The 24769-nt window shown below is 44.2% G+C and overlaps 1 protein-coding gene across 1 annotated transcript; it reads left to right on the top strand.

Moving 5' to 3' along the window:
- The first annotated feature begins 3799 nt into the window (after positions 1 to 3799).
- Positions 3800 to 24494, top strand: LOC135394556 (myotubularin-related protein 2-like). The gene is made up of 13 exons (XM_064625357.1): positions 3800 to 4134; positions 4505 to 4586; positions 4709 to 4803; positions 5069 to 5281; positions 5406 to 5564; positions 6358 to 6432; positions 6505 to 6693; positions 9812 to 10096; positions 12915 to 13022; positions 13431 to 13523; positions 13740 to 13853; positions 17703 to 17882; positions 23069 to 24494. Exons 1-13 carry the CDS (start codon positions 3910 to 3912, stop codon positions 23207 to 23209), a joined length of 1959 nt encoding a protein of 652 aa, XP_064481427.1. The 5' UTR covers positions 3800 to 3909; the 3' UTR covers positions 23210 to 24494.
- The last annotated feature ends 275 nt before the right edge of the window (positions 24495 to 24769 follow it).

Here is a 24769-nt window from a genome sequence, read left to right as displayed (position 1 = left end):
TAAAAATCTTGAAACGAGCACGTACATTGAGATGTAAATCGCCAAACTTTGGTATGCAAATGAGCCGATACCAGAACTTCTCCAGCATAGAAACAACATCCCACCGGAAAGCTGTCTGTGGCCATCAGATTAGCGCCTACTCCAATCAGCTCCATCGCTACAAAACAGGTGGCGCCCTCTGACGCAAACGTGGCCCCCGTCTCTCATTTAGCGCTCGAGATGTGCGTCGTTTCGGTTTCGACTCATTGACATACCAAAGTTTGGCGATTTATGTCCCAAAGTACGTGCTCATTTCAGTATATTTAAAAAAGAGGGTGGATTTAAATAATGACCGGCTCCAATTCTGATATCTCGCATTTTCCCGAAAACGTCTAATCAAAAGCAGGGACTGAAACCGAAACGAATATCGGTTGGGTTACGGTTACGGTTCAGTGTCAGAACTCTCAAAGCGGTTTCAGTTTCATTTACGAGATTCGCCGTTTTAATACATGCGGTTATTGGTAATCAAACAGTTGAACCGGTATTTTTTTCGGTTTTCTCTAGGATGTGCGGGCTGCGTGGGTGTCGCAAAATGAGCTTCAAAGCGCAAACGGGTAAAAATATACCTCTCCCTGTTTGTAAATAAATGACGTCATAGTGTTCGACAGCGCCACCAATTTGGTAGACTTGAACTACGCTCGAAGCTAGGTCCGAACAAGGTCGCGCCTGAAAGCCACCGTCTTGAGGGGATTACGACGGTCCCCGAAAGGGACGCGACCTTCGGTCCTACTTTTCTTTCAATAGGAGGCAGGGAACAAGTGCCCATTCGTGGAACCCAGCCCTCCCCTTCCGATTTGTTTCGGTTTCAATCTGTCTAACAACGTCATGATGACGTTTCTCGGGTAGAGGGTGGTGCAGCGCCATCTGCCAGGTCGAAGGAAGAGTGAACTTTTTCTTCGAAGCACTTTTGCCGTTTGCGACATTCCCCGTAAAATAATTTGTTGCGGTCTCTATTATTTCGTGCACATTCATTTCGCTCGTGCTGTAACGAGCTACAGGACAAGAAAAACTGCGTGCGTTCGGCGGTTAAGCAAACAGATAAGCAAACAAACAACGTGCAACGCTTGGTATCCTAAATGATCGCAATAATACAGTGCATAACTGGTAAGGGACGTATGCAATACATGGCATACGATGCGTTTGTCATCCGATTATGGGGCCGAGCGCATAAGATATGTTGTCTACACAACTTCTGAATGAAAACCATATGACGAAGAGATCTACTTTAACAGAAGCGCATACAACACCGCTAATCAAAGTTGTAAAGCGATACAAATATCGCATTCAAAGTTGTTCGCGCTCACGCTTGAACCGATTTATATGGCCGGTAACTAAAATCTCATTTTTCGGATACGGTTCTTTATAAAAAAAAAACGGTGCGACGGAAAAATACGGGGTAAACGGCACTTGTGTGGCAAGTGAATTTGCCATCTTGCAAAAATATTTTCATTTGATTTTAATTAAAATAAATTGAATTTCACAAGTCAACCTAACGTTTTTTTTGTTTTTTTTTTTTTTGTTTTTACAGAATTAGAGAGCCCGTAGCGAACTTAGTCAGATACACCAAGAAATTCGCTCGATATTGCAAATAGAACTGCCCAAAAAAAGTCCCGAAATTGAGGCTTCAAAGTTTCGGGTGTTCAACGGCGCACAAAATCAGTCGCAAAGACGCGCGGAGGAGTCTGACATGCTCCTGCCCCCACGAAGCTATCGCCGAACCGGCGTGCAGCACAAGACGTGCCGATAACAATGCGGTTGACATTGCACCATACGTTGATAAGCGGCAAACAAAAATGATTCCGCCTCTTTTTTCCCGCCCTTTTTTTTTTCGACCTTCCATCTTTCATGGGGGCAGGAGCATCTGCTGCTCTCTGCGCATCTTTGCGACTGATTTGGTGCGCTGTTGAATACCCGAAACTTTGAAGCCTCAATTTCAGGACCAGCTCCGGTGGCGCAGCGGTAACGCGTGCGCTTGGAGACTGGGAGGTCCGTGGTTCGAATCCGCAAGCCGGCTGTGCCGTCTGGGGTTTTTCCTGGGTTTCCCTCAGGTGTGTAATAGGCGTATGCCGGCACAGTTCCCCTGAAGTCGGCCCATGGACGCAGCTATCCTCCCCCCGAGCGGATTCCGCTCGGTCTTCCACTTCACCCCTTCCTCTCCTCCTCTCCACCACCCTTCCCCTCCCGAGAAACATGCCGCCTAATCAGGCAGGCAGACCTCTCGGTTCCTCCCAACGACACTCCACCTCCTCCTCAATTTCGGGAATTTTTTGGGGCAATTCCATTTGCAATATCGAGCGGATTTCTTGGTGGATCTGACTAAGTTCGCTACGGGCTCTCAAATTCAAATTCTGTAAAAAAAAAAACACGTTAGGTTGACTTGGGAAATTTTGGAGTTCAATTAAAGAAATTCAATTTATTTTAATTAAAATCAAATGAAAATATTTTTGCCAGATGGCAAATTCAGTTGGCACACAAGTGCCGTTTACCCCGTATTTTTCTGTCGCCCCGTTTTTTTATAAAGTCCGAATGACACGTTTTTTGAAACACCCTGTATATATCCCTGCCAAAATTAATGGCTGTGCTTTCACCGATTTATCCGAGTCACTGATCTTCGATTCGGTCTGTGCGCCCTCCATCTTCTGAGCCTAGAACTAATCCGAGTGGCCGCATTTGTGCTGCGTTGACAGTACCGTAGCCCGAAAAATATTTTAGGAGGAGTTCTGTTGGAACTTTACATGAGAAGTAGGACTTCATCCCCCCCCCCCCCATCCTTCCCGGCTACGCCACTAAGCAGTTAGGTTGACTTGTGCAGGGGAGTGCAATACCATTGTCATCCTTCCAACCATTGAGGAAACTTGAATTAGAACTACAATTACATTGTAAGGTGCTGTAAAAATGAAGTCGTTACGGTGCAAACAATCACTGGAAGAAACCGAAACGACTGCCGGAAAGGGGGGGGGGGGGTCCCTTAGTATTCAGTGTCTTCCGTCGCTTTGTTTTTCTACCTCCGTGGTTGGGAGGGAATTTCAAATATTACATCACGTTTAGCTGCGATTATGCTTAGTTTAGACAACATATAAGCACTGCTTGTTTTTATTTTGAGTTTTTCTTGCTACATGGAAGACCTGCGCCCCGATGACCGTGTGGACGGCGGCAGCGCGGACAAATAAAAATCACTGACACTATACGAGCACTCTCTAACCACATGGTGATAAGAACACCAGCGAACAAATGTGTTATCAAGTTTTACAAAACATATATTGAAAATATTTCTCTTCTTCTTTTTGCTCCCCTCCACTCTCTTTTTTGTTACCTTTCCACCCACTGCCTGCGCAGATGTACATAGAACTATACGACTACACTTGCACCGTGTTCTTTTTTTTTTAATTGTACTTCAAAACCGCAGCTATATTACATATCTTTTTATGCCCCCCCCCCCCCCGCCTAATGCTGCCGCTTAGTTTCGGTTTCTTTTCAGCTCCACACCACATGCCCAGTTGGTTGTGCTGCCTGCCAAGAGGAAACGTCTAGATAGGTACATGAACGAAGTCTGCCCACGAACGGAATCTTCTTTGTGTGGGCGTGTGACGACTGAACATAACTTCGGCGAGCCGGTGCCGGCACCAGCGGCGACGGAAAGACCGCTGCTACCGCTACAGCGCCACCACCAACCACGAACTCACGAAGGACGCCAGCGCCCTCTTATACTTCTTCTATACTGTCGGGGACGGACCGAACGATCCGAACGACTAACGCACTATATGGAATTAATACACGGCGACACGGCCCTCCTCTCAACAAGCGTGTATTATGGTGTTGGTTTTGACGTTGTTCGATGTGTGCTCCAAGTTTATTTCCTGTTAATTAATAATGGAAAAGGCAAAAAGTGTTGACATAGCATCTTCGAATCACGCACAGTACCATAAACCTGCAAGCAGTGACTCACTAAATGGATCAGAATCGAAGTCTAGCTCTCTGAACTCCAAGTTGGGACAGCGATCATTGGGAAGTCACAGCTCTCATTCTCCATCAAAGTCACTCTGTTCTTCTTCGTCGACATCGACAGAGAATATGCAGATGGCACAGGAATTAAAGGTGTGTTCGAGGGACTATGTGAGCTTATCATTACTGCACATAGTTGAAAAGGCATGACAGACAACTTGCACGGAAATAAACATGGCCGTACGGAAGCTGCTTAAACGTTGCCTGATTTTCTATTACCTGAGGATGCACACCCTAGGCGCTATTCGAATGTCATATTCCAGAAATTGCACAAGTTACAGTTTCGCAGTGGCAGACGACCAACTAAAAAGACAGAAGTTGCCACTACAAATCGCACTTGCTCCAATTATTCGCATCCGGCCTATCCCCTTGTTGTAAATCTCCTGTGATCATATTTCACTACAACACCTAGTCAAGAATTTTTGAAGCAAAAATGCACTAAGATATCACTCTCTTGTTCAAGATGAGAGAAGCTTCAAAAGCACAGAAAACATCGCAGGATCCACCACTATTACCTGGAGAACAACCTCACGTTGTACAAAAGGGTATGCCTTAAACACATTAATAGGCTGTTTGGCTGTTCATCCCATGCCTGTTTGTCTCCTCGTGCTATCCACGTTATACCAACAACATTAAAATGTTTGTTACATCATTATCTCTTCTGCAGCACGAGATGTCACCTACCTGTGCCCATTTCAAGGTCCAATTCGAGGTTGCTTGTACGTTACTAACTACAAGCTATACTTCCGAAGCATCGATAAGGTAATTATTCCTCATTCCTGTCACCAAAGGGGTGCACACTGAAATTGTATTTAAAACTCGGTTGAACTCTCTTTTTACTCCGATGTTTCTATGATTCAAGTGATCACTGAAGAGAAAATATCTGTTTAAATATGTGGCAGAGAACAGAACCTTTTTACGAATTACGCAGGTGCACAGAACTATGCATACATCTTGTAATTTGCCACCAAACTTGAACAACCACAGCCTTCCTTTATAATATGGCAAATGGTTGAACTCTTACCAGGAGCCAAAATTCTATATGGAGGTTCCATTGGGTGTTGTGAGCCGGATCGAGAAAGTGGGCTACGCTTCGAGCCGCGGAGAAAACTCTTACGGCATAGAGCTGTTCTGCAAGGACCTGCGCAACCTCAAGTTTGCTCACAAGCAGGAGAATCACTCACGAAGGGACATCTTTGATAAGCTACACAAATTTGCCTTTCCCCTGTCCAACAGCCTAGTGAGCACTACTTCTTGCACACTTCTGTGCATGCATACAGAAGGGTTATGTTACAGATAACATGTGCTCTTAGTTGTGCATCACCACCACTGTGTACTTCTACAGTGAGCCATCTTTCTTCCAGCCTCTGTTTGCGTTTGAATATGCTGGGAGGTACTCTGCAAATGGCTGGGCAGTGTACGACCCTATTGCAGAGTACAGGAGGATGGGTCTGCCAACCGAGAGCTGGAAGACATCTAACATCAACGAAAATTATCGCCTTTGTGACACCTATCCTGCAGTTGTAAGTTGCAGTACCATTCCTAAGAGTTTTTGTTTTGTTTAGAGTCTTGTTTTCTAACGGTTTTGTAGTGACCGTAATCGTCAGTTTGTGTCCGTGAAGGCATCCCTCACAACTACAGTTTTGCCATGGTTAGGTTTAGGATTCTGACGTTTCTTCACTGAAGATCATCTGATTCCTCAAACTAGCTTGCTCTTCTGCAACTAGTGATGGTGTTGCCCAGAAAAAGGGCAGAGAAATATCAAACTGGTGTGTTTCATAGTCAAAATATGCACCACTGAAATATATCTAGAAATACGTGTAGCTGCGGTACACCAAATATGCTCCAGTAGGTGGGGCAGGATTGTGAGGATGCACCTTGCAAAGGGAGACCAAGTGGGTTTGATGACCATGCTAACTATTTTACACTTGTAGGGGTGCTAAGCTTTGACAAAACGCCTCTCAAATGGATCGGGTAGCCGCACCCGCGACAGCAGCGACAGAATCTGTAGCGTTTCGCTTGTCGCGTGTTATGGGACCCGCCCTTAACATGGCTGTAGTGACAGCAAGGGTTGATTATCAGCCAGACCTAATTTAAAGTTTTGGCACATGCGAGGCTGGCTACTGCCAGGCAGAAAATTTCTGAAATTGTGCAGATTTGTCATGCAATAGTGGAGTTTGCTATAAGGAGGATTTGATTTGATTTTTTATTAATTTATTTTCAATCTGATTTTGATTAAGTGAAGATATACTCAATATTGCCTGTGTGGGACCCTGGCTTCGTAGCAATAATTTGGTACATTACATCATTTTTTAGCTTGCTGTCCCCGCTGCTGCAGACAACAACCTGCTCGAAGCTGTAGCAAGCTTCCGAAGTCGTGGGAGGATTCCTGTAAGTAGATTATGCCCCTACAAATGGAGCATTACATGCTTAACCTTGACTGCCACTTGCATGGTATGACAGGTGCTTTCCTGGATTCATCCTGAGAGCCAGGCTACAATCACTCGGTGTAGCCAACCCAGTGTTGGCGTCAGTGGGAAAAGGTGCACCGAGGACGAGAATTATCTCCAGATGATCATGGATGCCAATGCCCAGTCACACAAAGTATACATCATGGATGCACGGCCAAATGTTAATGCTGTTGCAAACAAGGTACAGGTGCTCATTTCCGGTATCAATCATTGTGTCGAGTCCATTTATTACTATCTTCAATATTATGATGAAACTGCTGGTTCCTGTCAGCTCACCCTTTGAAGTACGCGCATGTGTCATGTGTACGTGCAGTGGCGTCACTAGGGCACGTGTGACTTTGCGTCCCCCCCACCCCCCATATTATTAATGGATCCCTTTCCATACCAGGCAATCTACGATAAATAAAAATGTTATACCATACACAGGAAAAAAATCACTTGCTCGCAGAGGGCTCCTCACATTGTTTCTGGTGACATCTCACCGCACAGAAATAGAGGAAGTGGCAGTACTGGTGCAGCGCGTCACCCAGTGCAGACCGCACCCTTTAGTGACACCACCGTGTACATGTAAACAAGACTTCAATGTAACGATCATCCTGAAAACGCGTGGTCGCATTAGCGATCAGAATTCTCCCCGCGGATGGTAAAATATGCGAACATCAAGAAGCGAGCTTCAATTTTCTTATTTGAAACGATTTGGAAGGTGTTTGTGAGAAGTAATGGAGGTTGCTTTCTGTCCACGTCGTTCTCTAGCTTTCAAATATTTTCTGAGTCTCTGTGTGCCATGATGATCTCTGCGGCCCTGGGAGGCATTATGGTGAGGGAAGGCCCATGGGTCGCTCATGGTGCTGTGGTTGGTGCTGTGCAATCTGGAGTCTGTCTTGAGCCATATCCTTATGGATTCGTTCAACAAAACATATGGAACAGTCGTCCTCCTATTCGGTGTGAGGTATTTAGATCATGAGTTGATGAACAAAGTTACCAAGTGTTCAGACCCACCTCTAATTGCCAGTCAGAGATAGCCAATTAACATGCTGGCAACACCCCCATTGGCTCACCAAGTCTTGGTGAGAGACACAGGACATGCCATTCAAGCTCTCCACAAACTTTCCCACTCACTCGCACAGTCATGTTGATGCATACAATTAGTCTTACTCTTGTAACTGAAAAATAATAATGAAAGAATGAAGCACGAAGTCAGAGTAACTATTTAATACGTGAGCCTGCCAAAAGAAGCAGTTAAAACATTGCTTATATAAGGAGTGGGATCGGTGAGAGAAGGAATCCAAGAACAAGAGAGAAGCAACGCAAGGATGAAATCACAAAGAACAAAACAGAAGACCATACATTTGATAGATATCTGACGCCAAGACCGTTGGAAGAAACGTACACCACTCTTTCCGTTTGAATTTCTGCCGGCTGCGCTCGTCTGTTGAAAAGAAGAAAACGGTTAAATACAAGTTGCGTACAGCTAATGTGAATTCCGCGAAAAAATTACTTGTGTATTCAAAAGTTGGACAGTGACATGTTGTAAAAACAATGCATACACATCAAAATAATGAAGGTAGGGATTGGACAGTTTTTTTCAATTATACAATGCTAAGCTATAGGGGAAGCATAAATCATTATTGTGCATCAATGAATCAGTCACAAAATCAAATTAATTAACCAAATGACAAGCATTTACCACAGTATTGTTGGCTGTTGGAACAGGTGGCGAAATATCAATGTTCCTTTTCATCAGGTGGTAAAGTGGGCCGCTATGTACATTTATACCATGGGCAACCGGACTGTGAAACTTTGCAATTAAAAAAGATTCTCTATTCTTACGCTTATAATCGTTAGTGAAGCCGGATTTTAAAATTACAATCTTTAAATCTTGATTATAATCGTGACCAGGGAGATTGAAATGCACAGATATGGGAGTCTGTTGTTTATGAACGATGTCACCTTTGTGTCCATAAAACCTTTCGCGCATGGAATTACAAGACTCTCCAATGTACTGTAAACCACACCTTGAGCCAAATATTGTGTAGCAAATGTTATATGAGCAACAGTTTAAAGGTTGTCTAATTTTGAACTCAAAATTGCTGGTGTGACTTTTGATTCTAGTGCAAGGAAAGATATGTTTACAAGTTTGGCATCGTTTCCTATTACAACGGGCACAGCCTGAGGGCTGTTTTTGTATGTTAGAGGAACAAAGTATGTCGGGGATGTTACGGTGGCGCCGAAACGCCACGGTAGGAGCATGCAGGAATATTTCTTTTAATTTGCTGTCTGCATGTAGAATGTTAATATGACGATCTAGAATTGCTTTGCATTTTTTTAAAAGATTGTTGTATTGAGTAGCAAAAATTAAGTTTGACCCCTCCCTTTTAATTATTGGTTTGAAAAGAGAATCCCTCTGTTTCTGGGATGACTTTTGTAGAGCATCTTTAACTAAAGCGGGGGGGGATTCTCGTTCCAAGAAATCCACACACATGTTTCGGGATTGCATGGAAAAACTATTTTCATCGGAACAAATACGTTTTAAGTGCAAGAATTGACCGTATGGGATATTTTTCTTTTGTGTATGGGGATGATAACTATCGAAATGAAGGTATTGACGACGGTCTGTAGGTTTCTTGAAGAGGTCAGTTACTAACTTGCCATCTTTAGGTGAAACTGTCACATCAAGAAAATTCACAGTATGGTATGAGAAAGTGCAGGAGAATTTGATGGAACTATGCAGTGAATTGAAGTGATCAAAAAATGCTTTCAAAGATATTTCATCGCCTGACCAAATCACAAATATATCATCAATATACCTGTAGTAAATTAATGGCTGTACATCAAAGCTCTCAAGTGCTCTTTTCTCAAAAGACCCCATAAAAAGATTAGCATAATTTGGAGATACGCGTGATCCCATTGCGGCTCCATGGACTTGTACGTAGTGAGTGTTAGAAAATACAAAGTTGTTATACTTCAGGACAAGTTCATGTTTGGGGGTTTTTCAGGTTTTACTCTAACTGATGATGATGCAAATTGAGGGGGTAAAAAACGGGTTAAATTGCTGCATTGCTCTCTATGGTCTCACCTGCCACACATGCTAGTAAAGCACCTGATAACAATATTCCCTGCATCCTTTTGAGGACTTAGTTGCTCTGTGAATCTGGAATTTAAAACAGCAAGCTTTGTGATGAAGAATGTCTTGGTGCTAATGGGGAGGGGACGATTTTTTTCTTTTCTTCTTCTTCTTTCTGTTCCCTCTAAGTTGATGGTGTTGGTCATGTGCAATAAAGGAGCAATTTGGTCTGCAGGCAAAAGGCGGAGGTTATGAAAGCGAGGACGCCTATCGCATAGCAGAGCTGGTGTTCTTGGACATCCACAACATCCATGTAATGCGTGAGAGCCTGAGGAAACTCAAAGAAATCTGCTTTCCCGTCATTGACGAAGCTCGCTGGCTATCAAACATCGAGTCTACACACTGGCTAGAGCACTTGCGTGGAATCTTGGCAGGTGCGGTGCGCATTGCGGATCGTGTTGAAGGTGGGAAGTTCTCCGTCGTCGTTCATTGCAGTGACGGCTGGGATCGTACTGCACAGGTGAGTTGAGGGTGAAAGAATTACCCTATTTATTTCCACGTCAGCGTGAGATTTTTTCAGTGTAGTGCCAGTCAAGGTGTATAACGATCGGGAAATAAAGGCTGGGTGCTAGCTCAAGAGGTGCTTGCAGTACCGTTTCATTCCATGCCTCCAAATCACTCTCTCCAGATTGGATAAACATATGGTCATCATGGTTCCAACTAAAACTAAAGAAAATTACCGTATTTTCATGCGTATTAGCCGCACCGCAGATAAGCCGCAGGACTCGTTTTTAGATACATTTTGAAAATGTTTTTGCAGATAAGCCGCGGGTAATACGACGCGACTGCCTTTTGCGCTAAACCAGTGATGCACATACAAAATCAATAGCAACTCTCAACGCTCGTTGGTGCCGTACTCCCTGCCAGCTGCCCTGTTCCCGTACTGGTCCGCGAAGTCGACGACTTTTAGTTTGAAGCTGCTGTCGTAGCTGTGCCTCCGCGTTGGAGCTATGCCTCACCTCTAACTGCCGTGCCCGTGTCCACGAATGCTGCTGCTCTTGTCAAACGAGAACTGACACTTAGCTGACCACATTTTATCCCGATGTCAGGTGTATTGAACCCTTCCTGGGGGTCTGCCGACGGAGGAGACCATAGGGAAGGCCATAAACCCTGTCCACATTCCGGTGTCGGCATGATGTATAACAAAGGAGGTCAGTTCTAGTGTTCTACTAAGATCGGATTGTGCCCTTGTTGCGCGTTTTTCGTGGATTGACGGGTTAGTGGTGTTCCAGGAGACATGAATCACCGTCACCCTTTTTGTTAAAGCTGCGTGGGGGAATGTATTCGGAAGGTCAGTCCCCTCGAATGTGGACCCTCCCCTGTTCGGTATTGTTCGTGCACTGGCAGGGCGGTCCTGTTCCGAAAAACATAAGGCACTGTCGGCCCTTTCATTTAATCCGGGGTATGGGGAAAGTACCAGGGAAAAATAATCACCAGATAAGCCACACCCGCGGATAAGCAGAGCGTCCTCGAAAAAAAAAAAAAATCGCGCATAAGCCACGGCTAATACGCGTGAAAATACGGTAGTTTCCTCTAAGCTTTTCACAATGGCTTGAAACGATTCATGACCCCAGTCTGAAAACTGCTTGTGCAGCTTCCATAGAGGAGGCCACCTGATTATCCCGTGCTTTGGAAGATTAGTTCGCATTGTCACAAACTGCGTTTTTTTTTACCTGCACCTCCTGAACTAGTGCAAGGAGTGCAACACTATCGCATTATTTTTGTCATGCAGTCACGCTGCATCTGCGCGTCCCCATTCTTTTTGGGGAAGTGCTGACCTAGTTCTGCACTAGTTCTCAAGAACGCTTTAAGGAACGAGAATCTCCCAATTCCCCGTTACGAATTGTTAGTACAAACAAAGCGCGAACAAGCGGAAGAAAACAGGCTACAGCACCGCCATGCTATCGCGCACAAGAAAACGCTCTGTAGCAGACGACAGAGCCTGCACTTCCTGATTCTTCTTAGGAGCCAGTGGTGTCGCGTCAGTGCAACTGGTTCGGAACTGTGTCTGCACCTCGCGTGTACTTAAGGACTGGTTTAGCACGAGTGCAGCACTTTTCTTTCAAAAAGAACAAACCTACTATCTCCTCCCTCCATAAAATCGTTCCCCCTGGGATACTTTTTCACATAAATGTCCAGCAGTTGCAAAATTAAAGGTGTTGCGGCACTTTGATTGTTGTGGTTCATGGCATCATACACGCGTTGTACTACACACCAGAATATTGTCTGTTACTTCCTTTGCTCTAAAACTTGGGATGCAGGTTCGTACCGATGCAAATAATTCCCTTTCACATTTATTCAGCATAACTTAGGACGGAATGTGATGATCCCTTTATTCCTTCTATGCTATGTTGGCATCGAATGACGCAGGTTTTTTGCAAACCACTGTAGCAAAGAAGATGCTATACAGTCGTCGACTGATATTTCGGACCCCGATTTTTCGGACATGTTCGATTATTCGGACTCGTCCGCGGAATATCCTGCGGATCCCATAGAGTTGATGTATAAGAACGTCCAAAATTTCGGACACCGTGCAGCCCCGTCGCTCGATATTTCGGACTCTGTTTGCCCAACCAGCGAATTTCTCTCTTGGGGTGACGGAAGATATTGGTATCATCCGAAATTCGTATCAAAAGAAATCAACAAACTAAAATATTGAGGCAAAAAAGGAGGCAATGATTGTTAATTTTCCATTCCTCTGAGTAGAAGAGGTTTGTCGTAACGCTTTTGCGTCTTCGTTTTTGGCCAACGGCTTGATTCAAAAGGCCCAGCACGTGCTGTCCGCTCGCCAGTCGCGCGAGAGCGCTGTAAAGAGAGCTTCACCTAAAGCACGCATGCATTAGGTGAAGCCGACTTGCGGACTTGATGACTGGAGGTCCTCTGTCAGCGTACAGTGACGAAATGTCACTTCGGGAAATAGAAGCTAATGTTACCAGGCAGAGCTGCAAGTGCGTTAGGAAAGCATTGGCAAATTTTTCCAGCCTACTAGTGCTTAGTAAAGTTTACTTTGAAGCGAAATTTGTTTTTTCGGACTGCTCGATTATTCGGACTTTTGCGCGATCCCCGCCGAGTCAGAAAAATCGGACGGCGACTGTAACTAAACATCACAGGAATTGTGGGAGGCAGCACTCGGCAGCCGTCCTAGACTGCCTGAATCCAGTTTGCTATCACGTTTGTGTGATGTCCATCCACTTTCTTCAACACAGTTTTGGGACCGAAAAAAAAAAAAAAAAAGGATTGGTACTTTGATGCTGATACGTGGTGGGCTTTTTTTTCAGCTCACCAGTCTGGCAATGCTGATGTTAGACCCATACTACCGAACAATCAAAGGCTACGAGGTACTCATTGAAAAGGAATGGATAAGTTTTGGTCACAAATTTGCTCAGGTAAGGCTGCACTGCAGACCTTTTTGACGTAGAATTTGTGTATTTCCGACCGTTTATGTGGTTGACACTTAGGAAATTTCATGTTGCAGTTTGGCATAGGACTAGTTTAGTTGAATGAAGTTTTAGCTATTATAATTAGTTTAATTAATAAAATAACATTAGTTAATTAAATAAAATTAGAAGTCACTAAAGTGAATTCTATGCCCAAAACCTTACAGACTTTGAACCCATGAACCCTATGAACCCACCTCGACCACCACCAAATTTTTTCTTTTCTGTTTTAAAGATCCATTTAACTTGGCACAGCATGCAGTCATACATGTTTGGAGTGTGTATGTTTAGATGTTCAATTTGCTCAGCTCTAAACTGTATAGCCCGCTTTGATGGCTAATTTGATCTCATTTTCAGCGTATTGGTCATGGTGATGACAAGCACTCTGATGCAGATCGTTCCCCTGTATTCCTGCAGTTTGTTGACTGTACATGGCAAATCATGAATCAGGCAAGTTCTGCTGCAACATGAGCCTCTGGAAAACTTATGCACATCACTGTAGGTCCCAGTAAGGCTTGGCACCACATAGTATTGAGGTCGTATCAACCAGAATTTTGCAAGTAATATCACAGTTAGATATCACAATGTTTTGCACTCTTTTCTAGCGATGTGGGCATTAATTTTCATCTGATACAGTAGTACATGATTCAATATTGTGCTTTGCAGTTCAAGAATGCCTTCGAGTTCAACGAGCACTTTCTAATCACCATTTTGGACCACCTGTACAGCTGTCTTTTTGGCACTTTCCTTTGTAACTCTGAGCAACAGAGGGTCAAAGAGGTAAGATAATAATTGTTAAGTCTTCAGTCGTACTGCGGCATCAAACTGCAGATTTCGTTACGGCTTTCAAACTAAAATTCAAATAGCAGATGCCACAGAGTCCCAAATTCTGCATTTGTCTGAATATGTAACACATTACCGTATTTACTCGCATAATTTGCGCACTTTTTCTCCCTAAAAAAGTCGAAAAAGTTGGGGGTGCGCAAATTGTGCGGGAACATTAGCGATGATATTTAGACCCTGAAGTTTTAGGGTTAAACCCGATTTTTCCCCGAATTTGCACCCCGAATCAAGGTTCACCGGTTTAGGGTTAAACCCGATTTCTACCCGCAAAACTGCACCTAAGCTAGGCACCTCACGGCAATGACATGCTAATTTTTCACAAAATACACGGTTGATCTCAACGTCTGATACTCTGGATAGGCTGTACAACAAACGTTTGTTCGACAATAGAGCCCGATTTATCCCCAAATTCAGTCTGATGGTACTTTTTCTGCCCGAATTTGCATGAATTTTCGACATCAAGTAATTGACCTGAATTTTACCCCCCGAATTTGGAAAAAAATAAAACCCGAAAACTTCAGGGTCTAATGGTATCCAAATGATGCAAAATTCAAAAATTTTAGTATGCCGGTCATATAGGCTCCCCGGTAGAGCCGATATTGACGTTACCACTGCATTGTGCAAGCACGAAAGAACTACACTCACCTACCGCGCAACCGGCGACGCTCTGGAGGCGAAATGCCGAGCCCACTACCCGGCATCCTACCGGTGAAATACAGCGAGACACTGCTAGAAGATGCAGCTAGTCATACTCAGAACCAAAAGCACGCTATGTTCGCCAAATTTGTCATGTTTCGCTGTAACGTGGTTGTAAATTAACAGCGTGTTTGTCCAGCATTTCTTTCCACGTTTGTTTTGTAATTTGAGCGGCAGTATCGTCCAGCATCCGAACGTGGTCGCAAATCAAACCAAAGCACAGCAGTAACTTCGGTAGCACTGACGGCATTGCACAAACTGTGTGGTAAGCGAAAAACTATCGGTACGGTCGCTGAGACGCGCGGGCCAGGTAATCTACGCGCGAAAATGCGGGTGCACAAATTATGCGTTGGCGCAAAATGTGCGAGTAAATACGGCATTCGTTACGCCTTTAAAACTGAGCAGTGGAGTTTGAAAATGTGCTTTTTGAATACAACAAGATTTTTAGGTGGTCATATGATGTCTAAAATGTGTCTGTCTGAATAAAATTTTAATTTAAATTTAATTTAAGTTTTTGGCCTAAGCATCAATAGTCTCAAGCCTTGAGAAGTATACAGGTCAGATCAGAAGTACCATGATTGGCAGTTATCACAGCATGCCTCAGAATAAGCCTGTCTCACGTCATGCATGATGCATGTATATGAGAACAGCAGTGTTGTTGTTCCTTACTTATTTTCCTATAGCAATAAGAACTATTGCAAGCATGAGAGAAACTGATGTTCTGAGGCTGGAACAACATAGAAGGGACAGGTACAAACAAAGCCTCAAATTGCCTAAGAAATCAACGATGAAAGATGAAAGTCACTGAAAAGGTTAGCCAGCTGTAGGGATCGAACCCACAGCTGGCCCTACAGCTCGATCCCTACAGCTGGCTAACCTTTTCAGTGACTTTCATCTTTCGTAGTTGATTTCTTAGGCAATTTGAGGCTTTGTTTGTATCTGTCCCTTCTATGTTGTTCCAGCCTCAGAACATCAGTTTCTCTCTTGTTCAACAGGTGCCGCTTGCGTCGATTTCCGTCGTATGAATGTTTGTATGAGTGAGCAAAAAATGTAAGAGTGAAAGGAGGGTGAGTGAGAGTGAGTGGCTGGTTTGTCGTCCCTTCAGATGACGCACCCCGAAAGTCGCTGGAGAGGCGTGTTAGCTTAGCTCAATTGGTAGAGCCCTTGACCGGTAATCCAGAAGATGTCGGTTCGATCCCTACAGCTGGCTAACCTTTTCAGTGACTTTCATATTTCATCATTGCAAGCATCCCATTGTGCTGCACATGTGGGTTTGCATCTTTCTAGTCCAAGAAACTATAGTGACCTGTTACACTGATGAACAAAGCAAGACGAGGAAATCTGGCCGGTATATACGTGAGAAAGGCATCATTTCCTTTACTCTGAGGCAACGCAAGAAGTCAGTCAAACACTACGAAGTCCTGCGCTGCCTCAAACTCAAGGAAACTATGCCTTTTTAACGGTTAAGGTCGGATCCCACAACACGCTACGAGAGACAAAATTAGCAGAGGCGCACCGACTCAAGCGACAAAGACGCTATGTCGCTTGCCAAAATCTTGTGTCTCCTTCCAGTAGATATTTGTAGCGTGTCGCTAAAGAGCGTTGCCTGCCGCTTGCCAAAATCTGCTAGATTTGGTGGTATGTAACTGGAGCGAACAATAAAGGATAGAGGTGTGGGAGAAACAGCGTAGCGTGGGTGACAAGTGAACTTTATTAAAATGAAGTTTCGAGCTTCCAGGTGGGAAGCAGCTGCTTGAATTTATTGCTATTGCATGTGATGAAGATCTCTTGCACATTGTGTGGTAACTAATAGACTTACAGCGCCACCACAGCTCGCGTATCTTAAAGAGACGGTCGCATCTGGAATCCCATCTGTGAAACTGATACCGTTGTGTTCGGCATCGGCCAACAGTCTACGTGGCTATTTTTTTCGTCCGCATGCCGCATAATCAGTTTGAAAGTACGGCACTCTTCTTTCGCAAATATGGTTTTGCCACTAGCTGCTGCCACCTCACATGTGTATCAGGTAGCTGAGAGGCGACAGTGGCTACAGCGACAGAAGCTGCAGCGTGTTGTTTGTCGTATGTTATCGGATCCCGCCTTTAGAATGCATTTGCTGAACTGCACAACTCCACTATACTGCTCAAAACTACATTATTGGATTCCACTTATCAAGCAGACTTTCCCCTGTGAGTAATGATAGCCGTGTCAGATCAAAGGTTTAGCAACGCTTTGCTTGCACTGCAGTGCTGCAAGTGTAGGATTTTTAAAAAAATTGTCTTGGGACATGGATAGCAGCTGGCCATAAATTATTGCAAACTGAACCTTTCAGGAACTCCCTTAGTGGTGCTGCACTTCATGCTGAATATAATGATGGATCCACAGTTGAAACAATGTTGCTCACCTCAGCCCATTTGCAATGATGCGACGCTTGTTGATAATCTGACCAGGGATTTTCTCAGCACCTCCCTATGCCCCCAAAATACTGGCCAGAAAGACAAAAAAAAAAAAGAAAAGCCAGAAAGGAAGCAGATATGGGCGTCACACCACCCCTACTGCACGCCATCAACCCCCCTGCCCCCCTGCCCCCCAAGGTGAAAATCGTGGGAAAATCTGACATTTGTGTGTGAAATGTTTCGTGGTGAGAAGAAAACCACTCAGTGTAACAAATGGCAGGGAGATTCCCACTATTGCAAACATCACATTTTAGCTGTTTCTTCAGTTGTCTGTTGTCATTTTCTTAGTGAGTTCTTATTAAAGTGTTTATTAGATCTTTACTCTCACACCTTTGTTACCATAAGTCATGTTTACTGCAGATGCACGCATATTTGATTCGGTTGTCGTATTCCAGTTACATTGACCTGCAACTCGACTTCTGCAGAAACATGGCCAATATGTGAGGGTGCTTAGGCTTCAGGTTACATCACTCACGTCCCCATATTGTAATAGTGAAACGTTTGGCATTATTTGAACAAAATTTAGTTTATACTGGAATTTTACCCTTTGTGCACACATAACTAGTGAATGTAGTCTTCAGATTTCTAGAGTGCTGTGCTGCTTTCATGCAGAAATTTCAATGCAACATTTCAGGGCGTACGAGAGAGAACACAGTCCTTGTGGTCCATGGTTAACAGCAACCTTGAAAGTTACACCAATCCAATGTACGCCACATACCCACAGCAACATGTGCTGTTCCCCGTGGCTAGCCTTCGCAGGATTCAACTCTGGAAGGGTTACTACTGTAGATGGAATCCACGCATGAGACATCAGGTAATCCCACGGTAGCCTGCTGCCTGTTGACACTAGAGCTTATGCGCAACACCTTCGATAGCTTGCAGCAGCGGCAGTGTGTAGTGATACACACAGTAAATGCAGCAGTGCACAGTGCATGCGGAGGCACTTTATGGTCAACATAGGTTGAGTTGTGGGATGGTTGATTACACTCGAACCCGCATATATTGAACTCGAAGGAGAGTTTGATATATCGATAATTCGACGTATCAGATGTGTGTATATAGCAACGACTGAAGCACCCGCGCGCAACACTAATCCCCCTCGCAGTCGTGACAGATGACAAAAGTAGTGAAAACACAACACACTGGGTGCGTTCCAGAACTCACCAGGGTCAACCCGAGAGTATTGAGTAGCTACTCTCCACGTTCCAAAACCTACTCGATGACGTCACGACCCCCGTTCCAAAAGCGCGTGTGCCTACTCGAGATCGACTTGCTCTACTCCCTATGAGACGGGAGTAGCTAAGAGTAGTGACGTCAGAGCTGTCGTCTGCATTGAAATCTACGGTCGTCTGCTTTTGCTGCTGCTTGTCTCGGCTGCATCATAGAGGACGCAGGAAAGTTCCAGTGCAGATTTTGCGACCTGATGTTTTCTTCAGAGCAACATGTACGGAACCATACATACCACACACGTCACATCGTTGCATGTGAAGGCCGAAGCCTGTTTCTATGCGTTTTAGAGCTAGCTGTGGACGAAAACGGCACTAAGCTTTCTTGGAACGTCCGGTAAATACCCCTAATTCATGGCACGAATGCTTTACAAACCCACGGCAGATGACCCCATATCGAAGTCAACGTCACACTAAAGCGAAGCAGCGGCCAGCGGTTCTGATGTCCCGGGGCTCAAATGTCACTGTCGTCTGCTGTTGCCATTTTGAGAATCGTACCCTCGCCCGTTCCACAACCTACCCGAGGGTTACCTACTCCCATGGTCACATAGTCCAACTCTGTCACGTGACTCTACTCTACTCTGGAGTTCGTTTTGGAACGCAGCCTTTATTTAACAGCAAAAAAACTGGCGAATTAGCTTCGTTGCGGGCCATTAATTTCAGCACACGTGTTTCAATCTCATCAAAATGCTCTGCTACGCAGCAGCGACAAATATCTCGGAACGCTGATATCAGCTCAGTGACTGGCGGCGGTTGCAATTCCCATCGTCGTCGGTGCTATCCGTTCCATCGGCACTTGCAATGTCCACCACAGTGCTGATCTGTCTGCATTAGTCTGTACCGTTCCTACCCAGAACAACTTTGGTGTGGGCTGGTTGACATTGAATACTGTTAAAAATTTTTTTGCTAATGTAAGAGAGGGGACGGAAAAACACCAAGCAACAACAGAGAAAAGGTATAGGTTCCTACCTAAACTGCCACAACAACATGTCTACCAGGGTATAAATCACATAACAACCTTGGTTAACCAATGCATACCGAAAGTAAATTGGGGCGTGTTGTTTCAACTAGTCATGTATCCACAAAACATTCTCACTGTTGCCAACCCAGCCACACAAGCTACAAACTATGCCATAAGCATAGCCAGTTGCGGTTCTATGTCCGTTGATTTGCAGAAAGTAATGTAGACAACATTACATACTGTTGCAAAATATTTCTTCAGAATTCAATTAGAGATTGTTGCCAGCAAGAATTGTTAGGTGGATGTACCAACTTGCTCATGCTATTGCCTTAACTCTGTTAGGTGTCACAGGTTAGTAAAGCTACTAAATCAGCTATAGTCATGTTCAACTTAAGAAGGAAAAGAAATCTAGTTCGTCGACTAAATATGCCGTTGGAGATAAGGAGACGAAATAGCGCGCCAGGAGAAATACTGCAGCGCCACCATGCGCCATCAGTAGGGGAGCGCACTTTCTGCTGCAGCGTAGTGTCATGGGGCCAGTCTTAACAGCCAATACGGAAGCAGAGTGAGTATCATGGATTACATTAGAAAGTTTTAGCAAACCGTTACGCAACGTACGAAAGAAACGCTATTGTCCATTAGAGCAAGAGCACGTGCACGGGAATGGAAGCGCAGCTTCCGCGTTTTGCGTTGGAACGATCGGCTCATCTTTTTGCGTTCCGTCCTCTACGTTATTTTCGTCCAAAAAACAAGATGGCTGCCTGCAATACCTCGCCAACTGCGTCCCAAGTGAAGACTACAAGATTGCGCTTCAGTACGAGGCACTACATCTTCTTGTTATGGGAAGCCGTATACCTCGTACCCTTCGAAAACACGAACTTCTGGTCTCTGGATGCTGCCAAGCAAGTCCGAGTGAGCAGTAGCATCCGCCATCACGACGGGTGATAGCGATGAACTGACCGGCAGGGGTTGTCCGTTGTCCTTTCGTTTGTTGTTGGAACAACAAATTTGTTTTCAAACGCAAAGAAAGAAATGAAGAAAAAGCAGAGCATGAAAACATAGTTATATTAGGTAATTCGTTCAGAAAAAGATGCCTAGACAACTTGGGAACGGTAGTTCATGTTACCGCCGTTGGATGGCAACACAGTTCTCACCGTACCGATCGTAGCATTGACTGACAATTTGCTAAAACTCTTACTATCCGTTTGACGGTAGCGAACTATACATTGCGTTAACGTTCCGTGCGTTACGGAACGGTCTCCTAAAACTCTCTATTATCTGGCGCAGGGAGAGAGCATGACCTCTCTGCCATCCTATCTGCAGCGCAGTAATATTTTGAGAGCTGACGGACTAGATTTATTTTCCTTCTTAAGTTGAAGATGACTATGGTTTTAAAAAGAGCAGCAAGACTTGTCATCAGTCTTTTTAATAGTATGTGAAGATGTTAACAACAATAATTGCTGTTGGATGATGCATATCCCTAATGGTCTAGACAGAGACTGAGTTTTGTAATCTTTCAATGCCATTCAATGCTCAGAAATCGCACAGACAATTCGCTGTCAGGAGATGGAACATAGTAGGAGTACCTCCCGACGCTAAATGTGGTAAAATTCATCTGCATGCCATCCTGCCGCATGAGCCGTGCCTCTGTGGGCTTAATGACTTGAATATACTTTGGGCCTGACTTTTTCAGGTTTTATTTTTCAGCAAAATTGGGGGGGGGGGAGGGGGTAAATATCTGGTTATATTTTGCTTGAATGATTCCTCGTCATCTTCACCAATTTTGCTTCAATAATTCGGGTGTAATCGGGTTGAACTGAACCTAATTCAACACAATTCTTGTTGAATCGGATAGAATCAGGTGCAAGTCTTTAGTTTACTCGGCATAATACACACAACACATCAGTATACACAGAGTCCGTGCATGTAAGAGGCAGCAGGGCCTCTGTTTTGACAGTTTGTACGAGCATATTTATACATTTACAACACAGTTCCCAAAGTTCTGTGATGACTTCGGATCCCACTGGTCCAGCAGCTTTCGAGGAAATATCGGGTTATACCCCTGTCACATGGCACTTTCAATGCGCATTGAACCCGGTCCGCATCGAGTTTCTCAAGAGCGTTCGGTGCGCGGTTCTGCTACACGGTTCAACTCAATGCGTATTGAAAGGTTGGCTTGTCGACAGGTGGTGCTAACAGCCCCGATGCAGTACGCTGGGAACCTGGGATTCACAAATATTCCTAAAAAGTCGAGAATTACCGCATCCGCTTTACGGGGGCCTCAGTGTCCAGATTAAACAAATTAGCAAACACAGTCGCCTGTCATACCTAGACTAAAATCGTAACCGTGAAATTCCATGGGCTTGTATAGGAACATTTGCAAATTAATGTAATGTGTTTGTTTACTACAGTAAAACCCGCGGATAGCGATATCGCGTATAACGAAAGGGTTCTAAAGCGAGCTTCTCCTAAAGCACGCAGGCGTTAGGTGAAGCCGACTTGCGGAATGGTGACGTGTAGTGTTGCCAGAAGTTGTCCTGTCCTGATATGTTCCCTGGTTCCCTCCACGAGTTCTGGTCGCTGTTTTCCCAAGCCAGTGCAATGTCACACAGCTTCAAGTTTTTTTTTTTTTTTAGCATCTGTTTCTTTTTCTTTTGCTACACACGGGATGGCGCGCGCATAATGTCGGGCGCATAATGTCGCGCATAAATATCTGGCATAATGTCGGGTATAATCCTAAAAAGTCATACATATATACTGTCTCTTTCTCTTGATTATCTATAAATAGAGCTTGAAGTTTTAGGGTTTAACCCGCTTGTTCCCCGAATTTGCAAACCGAATTGAAGGCTGCCTCTTTAGTAGGGTTGCCACCAGCCCGGTATTATACTGACACGGCCAGTTATTCGCTCGCCCTGCCGGTTGCCGGTAGGAAGGTGATACCGGCAGCCTTTTACTGGTATTTGTGGCTCAAGACCTTTCACAGGGGCTTTTGCGAGGTTTTCGCTGCAACATTCCACTACAGCTTGAATAAATCTGGAGCACAGACCCAACTCCGCAGTCACCAGTCGTTTTCTTAGTTATTCATCATTATTATTATTATTATTATTATCATCGTTATTCATTAAGTCTTGTGCTCGGAGGGGACAAGATCAGTGGTTGTGCAATGCTATCGGTGGTTGTGTCGAGCCAGATAGAACCTAGGCCGTATACAACCATCATCAGATCTCCTGCAAAGAAGGGTTTGTGTGCATCGATGCGTTTTTCAAAGTAAATAACAGTCCAATCCAGTTGTTCCAATATGATTCAGTGTACCGTTCATGCCTGTTTATAGCAATTTCTAACATCAACGACCCAGCCACACCCAGGAACTTAGGTTTCCTTGTATTATCTCTCTGTCTCTATGTGTGCTCATCTACCCCTCACCCACTTTCCCTTTCCCATGAACCTTTCCCTCTGTTCCACCTCCTCTCCCTCAGCCGGTGTTTTTCACTACGAAAAGTAGCAACCCTACTCTTTAGGGTGAAACACGATTTTTACCCAGCAAATTGCCCTCACTGAAACGTCTGTAGGGATGCACACTAGCTTGTTGGGCAGCAAACGCAATTACATCAGCATTTGTACCAAACCAGTATAGTTCGTTTAAGTAGTAGAGCCCGATTTCTCTCAGAATTTAGCACGCTGGAAGTTTTTCCACCCGAATTTGCATTAGTCTGTATGATCTAACACTATTCTCAGAATGCTGTACTATGTATTTGGTTGTGCATTACATTTTGTGTTCCTAATGCTGCACATTATTTTGACTAACATGTGCAGGAGCCGTTGCACATGCGAAGTCGGGAACTCTTGCAACTTCGTGCTCAACTCCAAAGACAGTTGGAAGACCTATGCAAGGAACATGAGGCCAAGTCATCAGCGAGAACACAGGCTAGGGTCTCCTCACCAATCACTGTTTAAATTCTTCTGGTGTTCCACAATGCTGATCAACACTAGAATGCCAAGAGCGAGAACCTATCCTACTTGGTGTGCGAGATTGTTCTCATGTCAGCCTGCTCCACAGCGGCCTGATTCCTCAGGCAGTTTGAGTCACACACGCACATGCACATGTTCCAGCTGTGCCACATGCACATTCCTGGGGAAAGAAAACAAGGTTTTACAGAAAGATGTACGGTACACAGTTTATAACATTTACTGTAAAGTTATGTTTTTTTCCTAATATTATTTAAAACATGAGGGTCATACACTTTATGTTGGTAGTGTTTCTTTTCTTTTTTTTGTCCACTTTTATTTTTTAAGGTGATAAAGTGAGTTTATAACATACCTAGAAAGATATGAGGTTTTTTGGTATGGGTATCTTTCAAAATTATATGCCAGATGAAAGCCTTTCTTGCTACATAAAATGTCCTCAAACAGCGAGCAAGGAATCCTCCCAGGACTGGACATCGGACGAGGATATTCAGCAAGGACTTCAAGGAATCCTTCAATGAATCCTGTGCAACAATAAGGTTGATGGTGATAGGAGATGTGTCCTATCGCAGGATAACGTCTTCCCGATTCAGTATTGTGGGCTGCCTGTAGTGGATGCATGGACAGGGGGAGATGCCTAATTGTAGCATATAATTTGTTCTTGTACTAGACTACAAAAGATAATATGCAAGAGAAATTGCTTCAAGACATTGCAGGTATGCTTCAGATAGCCTAGCCACTGAAGTATAATAAATTAAAACAAATCATCATCCCCAAAAGGCTCTTCTGTGACAGTGGTTAGGCCTTGCTCAATAGACTTGAAGTTTCACCAAAAGAGTACTTGCTTCATTTTGTGTCTTTGCATACATGCTTTCAAGCTTTGTAGTAAGTAGGTATATAAGTATATGATGTTGCAGAGCAGCACAGAATTATCCTAAGGCAGTGTTTTTGCATCTCCATTATTATGATGCTGCATTGGCATGTAGCACGAGGACATGCCAATATGCATGCGAATGTGCGAAAGCTGCATGATATTACTTCCTCGCATTTGTAGACAGATACTTGCATTTCACCATTGCAGCCTGCTGGCAATTGTACTGTATACGTATATCATTGCGCAAGTTCCAAGATATGGACTGCTGGGTACATCGATTTGAGGAGGACCATAAGACATTATTTGTTGTTTCATTTGAGCACTTTATTTGTGTTTTTTCTTCCCCTTTTTTCTTTGTAGGTACTGTATGTTACTCTGAATTAAAAGCTGACAACAAAGGAATCCAGAATCTGTGCGGTCTCTTGTCTTGAACTAGTGCATAAATCTGGAATAGTTGGTTTAGCCTGTGCGCGTATGTCATACGTACAAAAGTGACTTGGACGATCCTTGCCATCCTTTTATGAGAGTCTCATTATGCAGATTGCATTAATGAGCACATTATCTTAAGGTGCGTCCATGCGGTAGTGCTGATCAGCAAAGCCGATCTTCAAAATTGGACGAGGACGATCAAATTTCGGTAGCTGCGGCGAAGAAGAGACTTTGGGTTCGACAAAGTC

This window comes from Ornithodoros turicata, chromosome 5, assembly GCF_037126465.1.
Source record: "Ornithodoros turicata isolate Travis chromosome 5, ASM3712646v1, whole genome shotgun sequence".
In the NCBI taxonomy this organism is placed as follows: domain Eukaryota; kingdom Metazoa; phylum Arthropoda; class Arachnida; order Ixodida; family Argasidae; genus Ornithodoros; species Ornithodoros turicata.
Note: the sequence above shows the minus strand (reverse complement) of the source record. Positions and strands in the feature narration are given on the sequence as shown.

Coding starts and splice junctions, on each gene's coding strand:
- LOC135394556 (XM_064625357.1), top strand. CDS start 3,910: ATGGAAAAGGCAAAAAGTGTTGACATAGCATCTTCGAATCACGCACAG. Junction 6,694..9,811: donor TTAATGCTGTTGCAAACAAG/GTACAGGTGCTC, acceptor TTTGGTCTGCAG/GCAAAAGGCGGAGGTTATGA. Junction 17,883..23,068: donor ATCCACGCATGAGACATCAG/GTAATCCCACGG, acceptor TAACATGTGCAG/GAGCCGTTGCACATGCGAAG.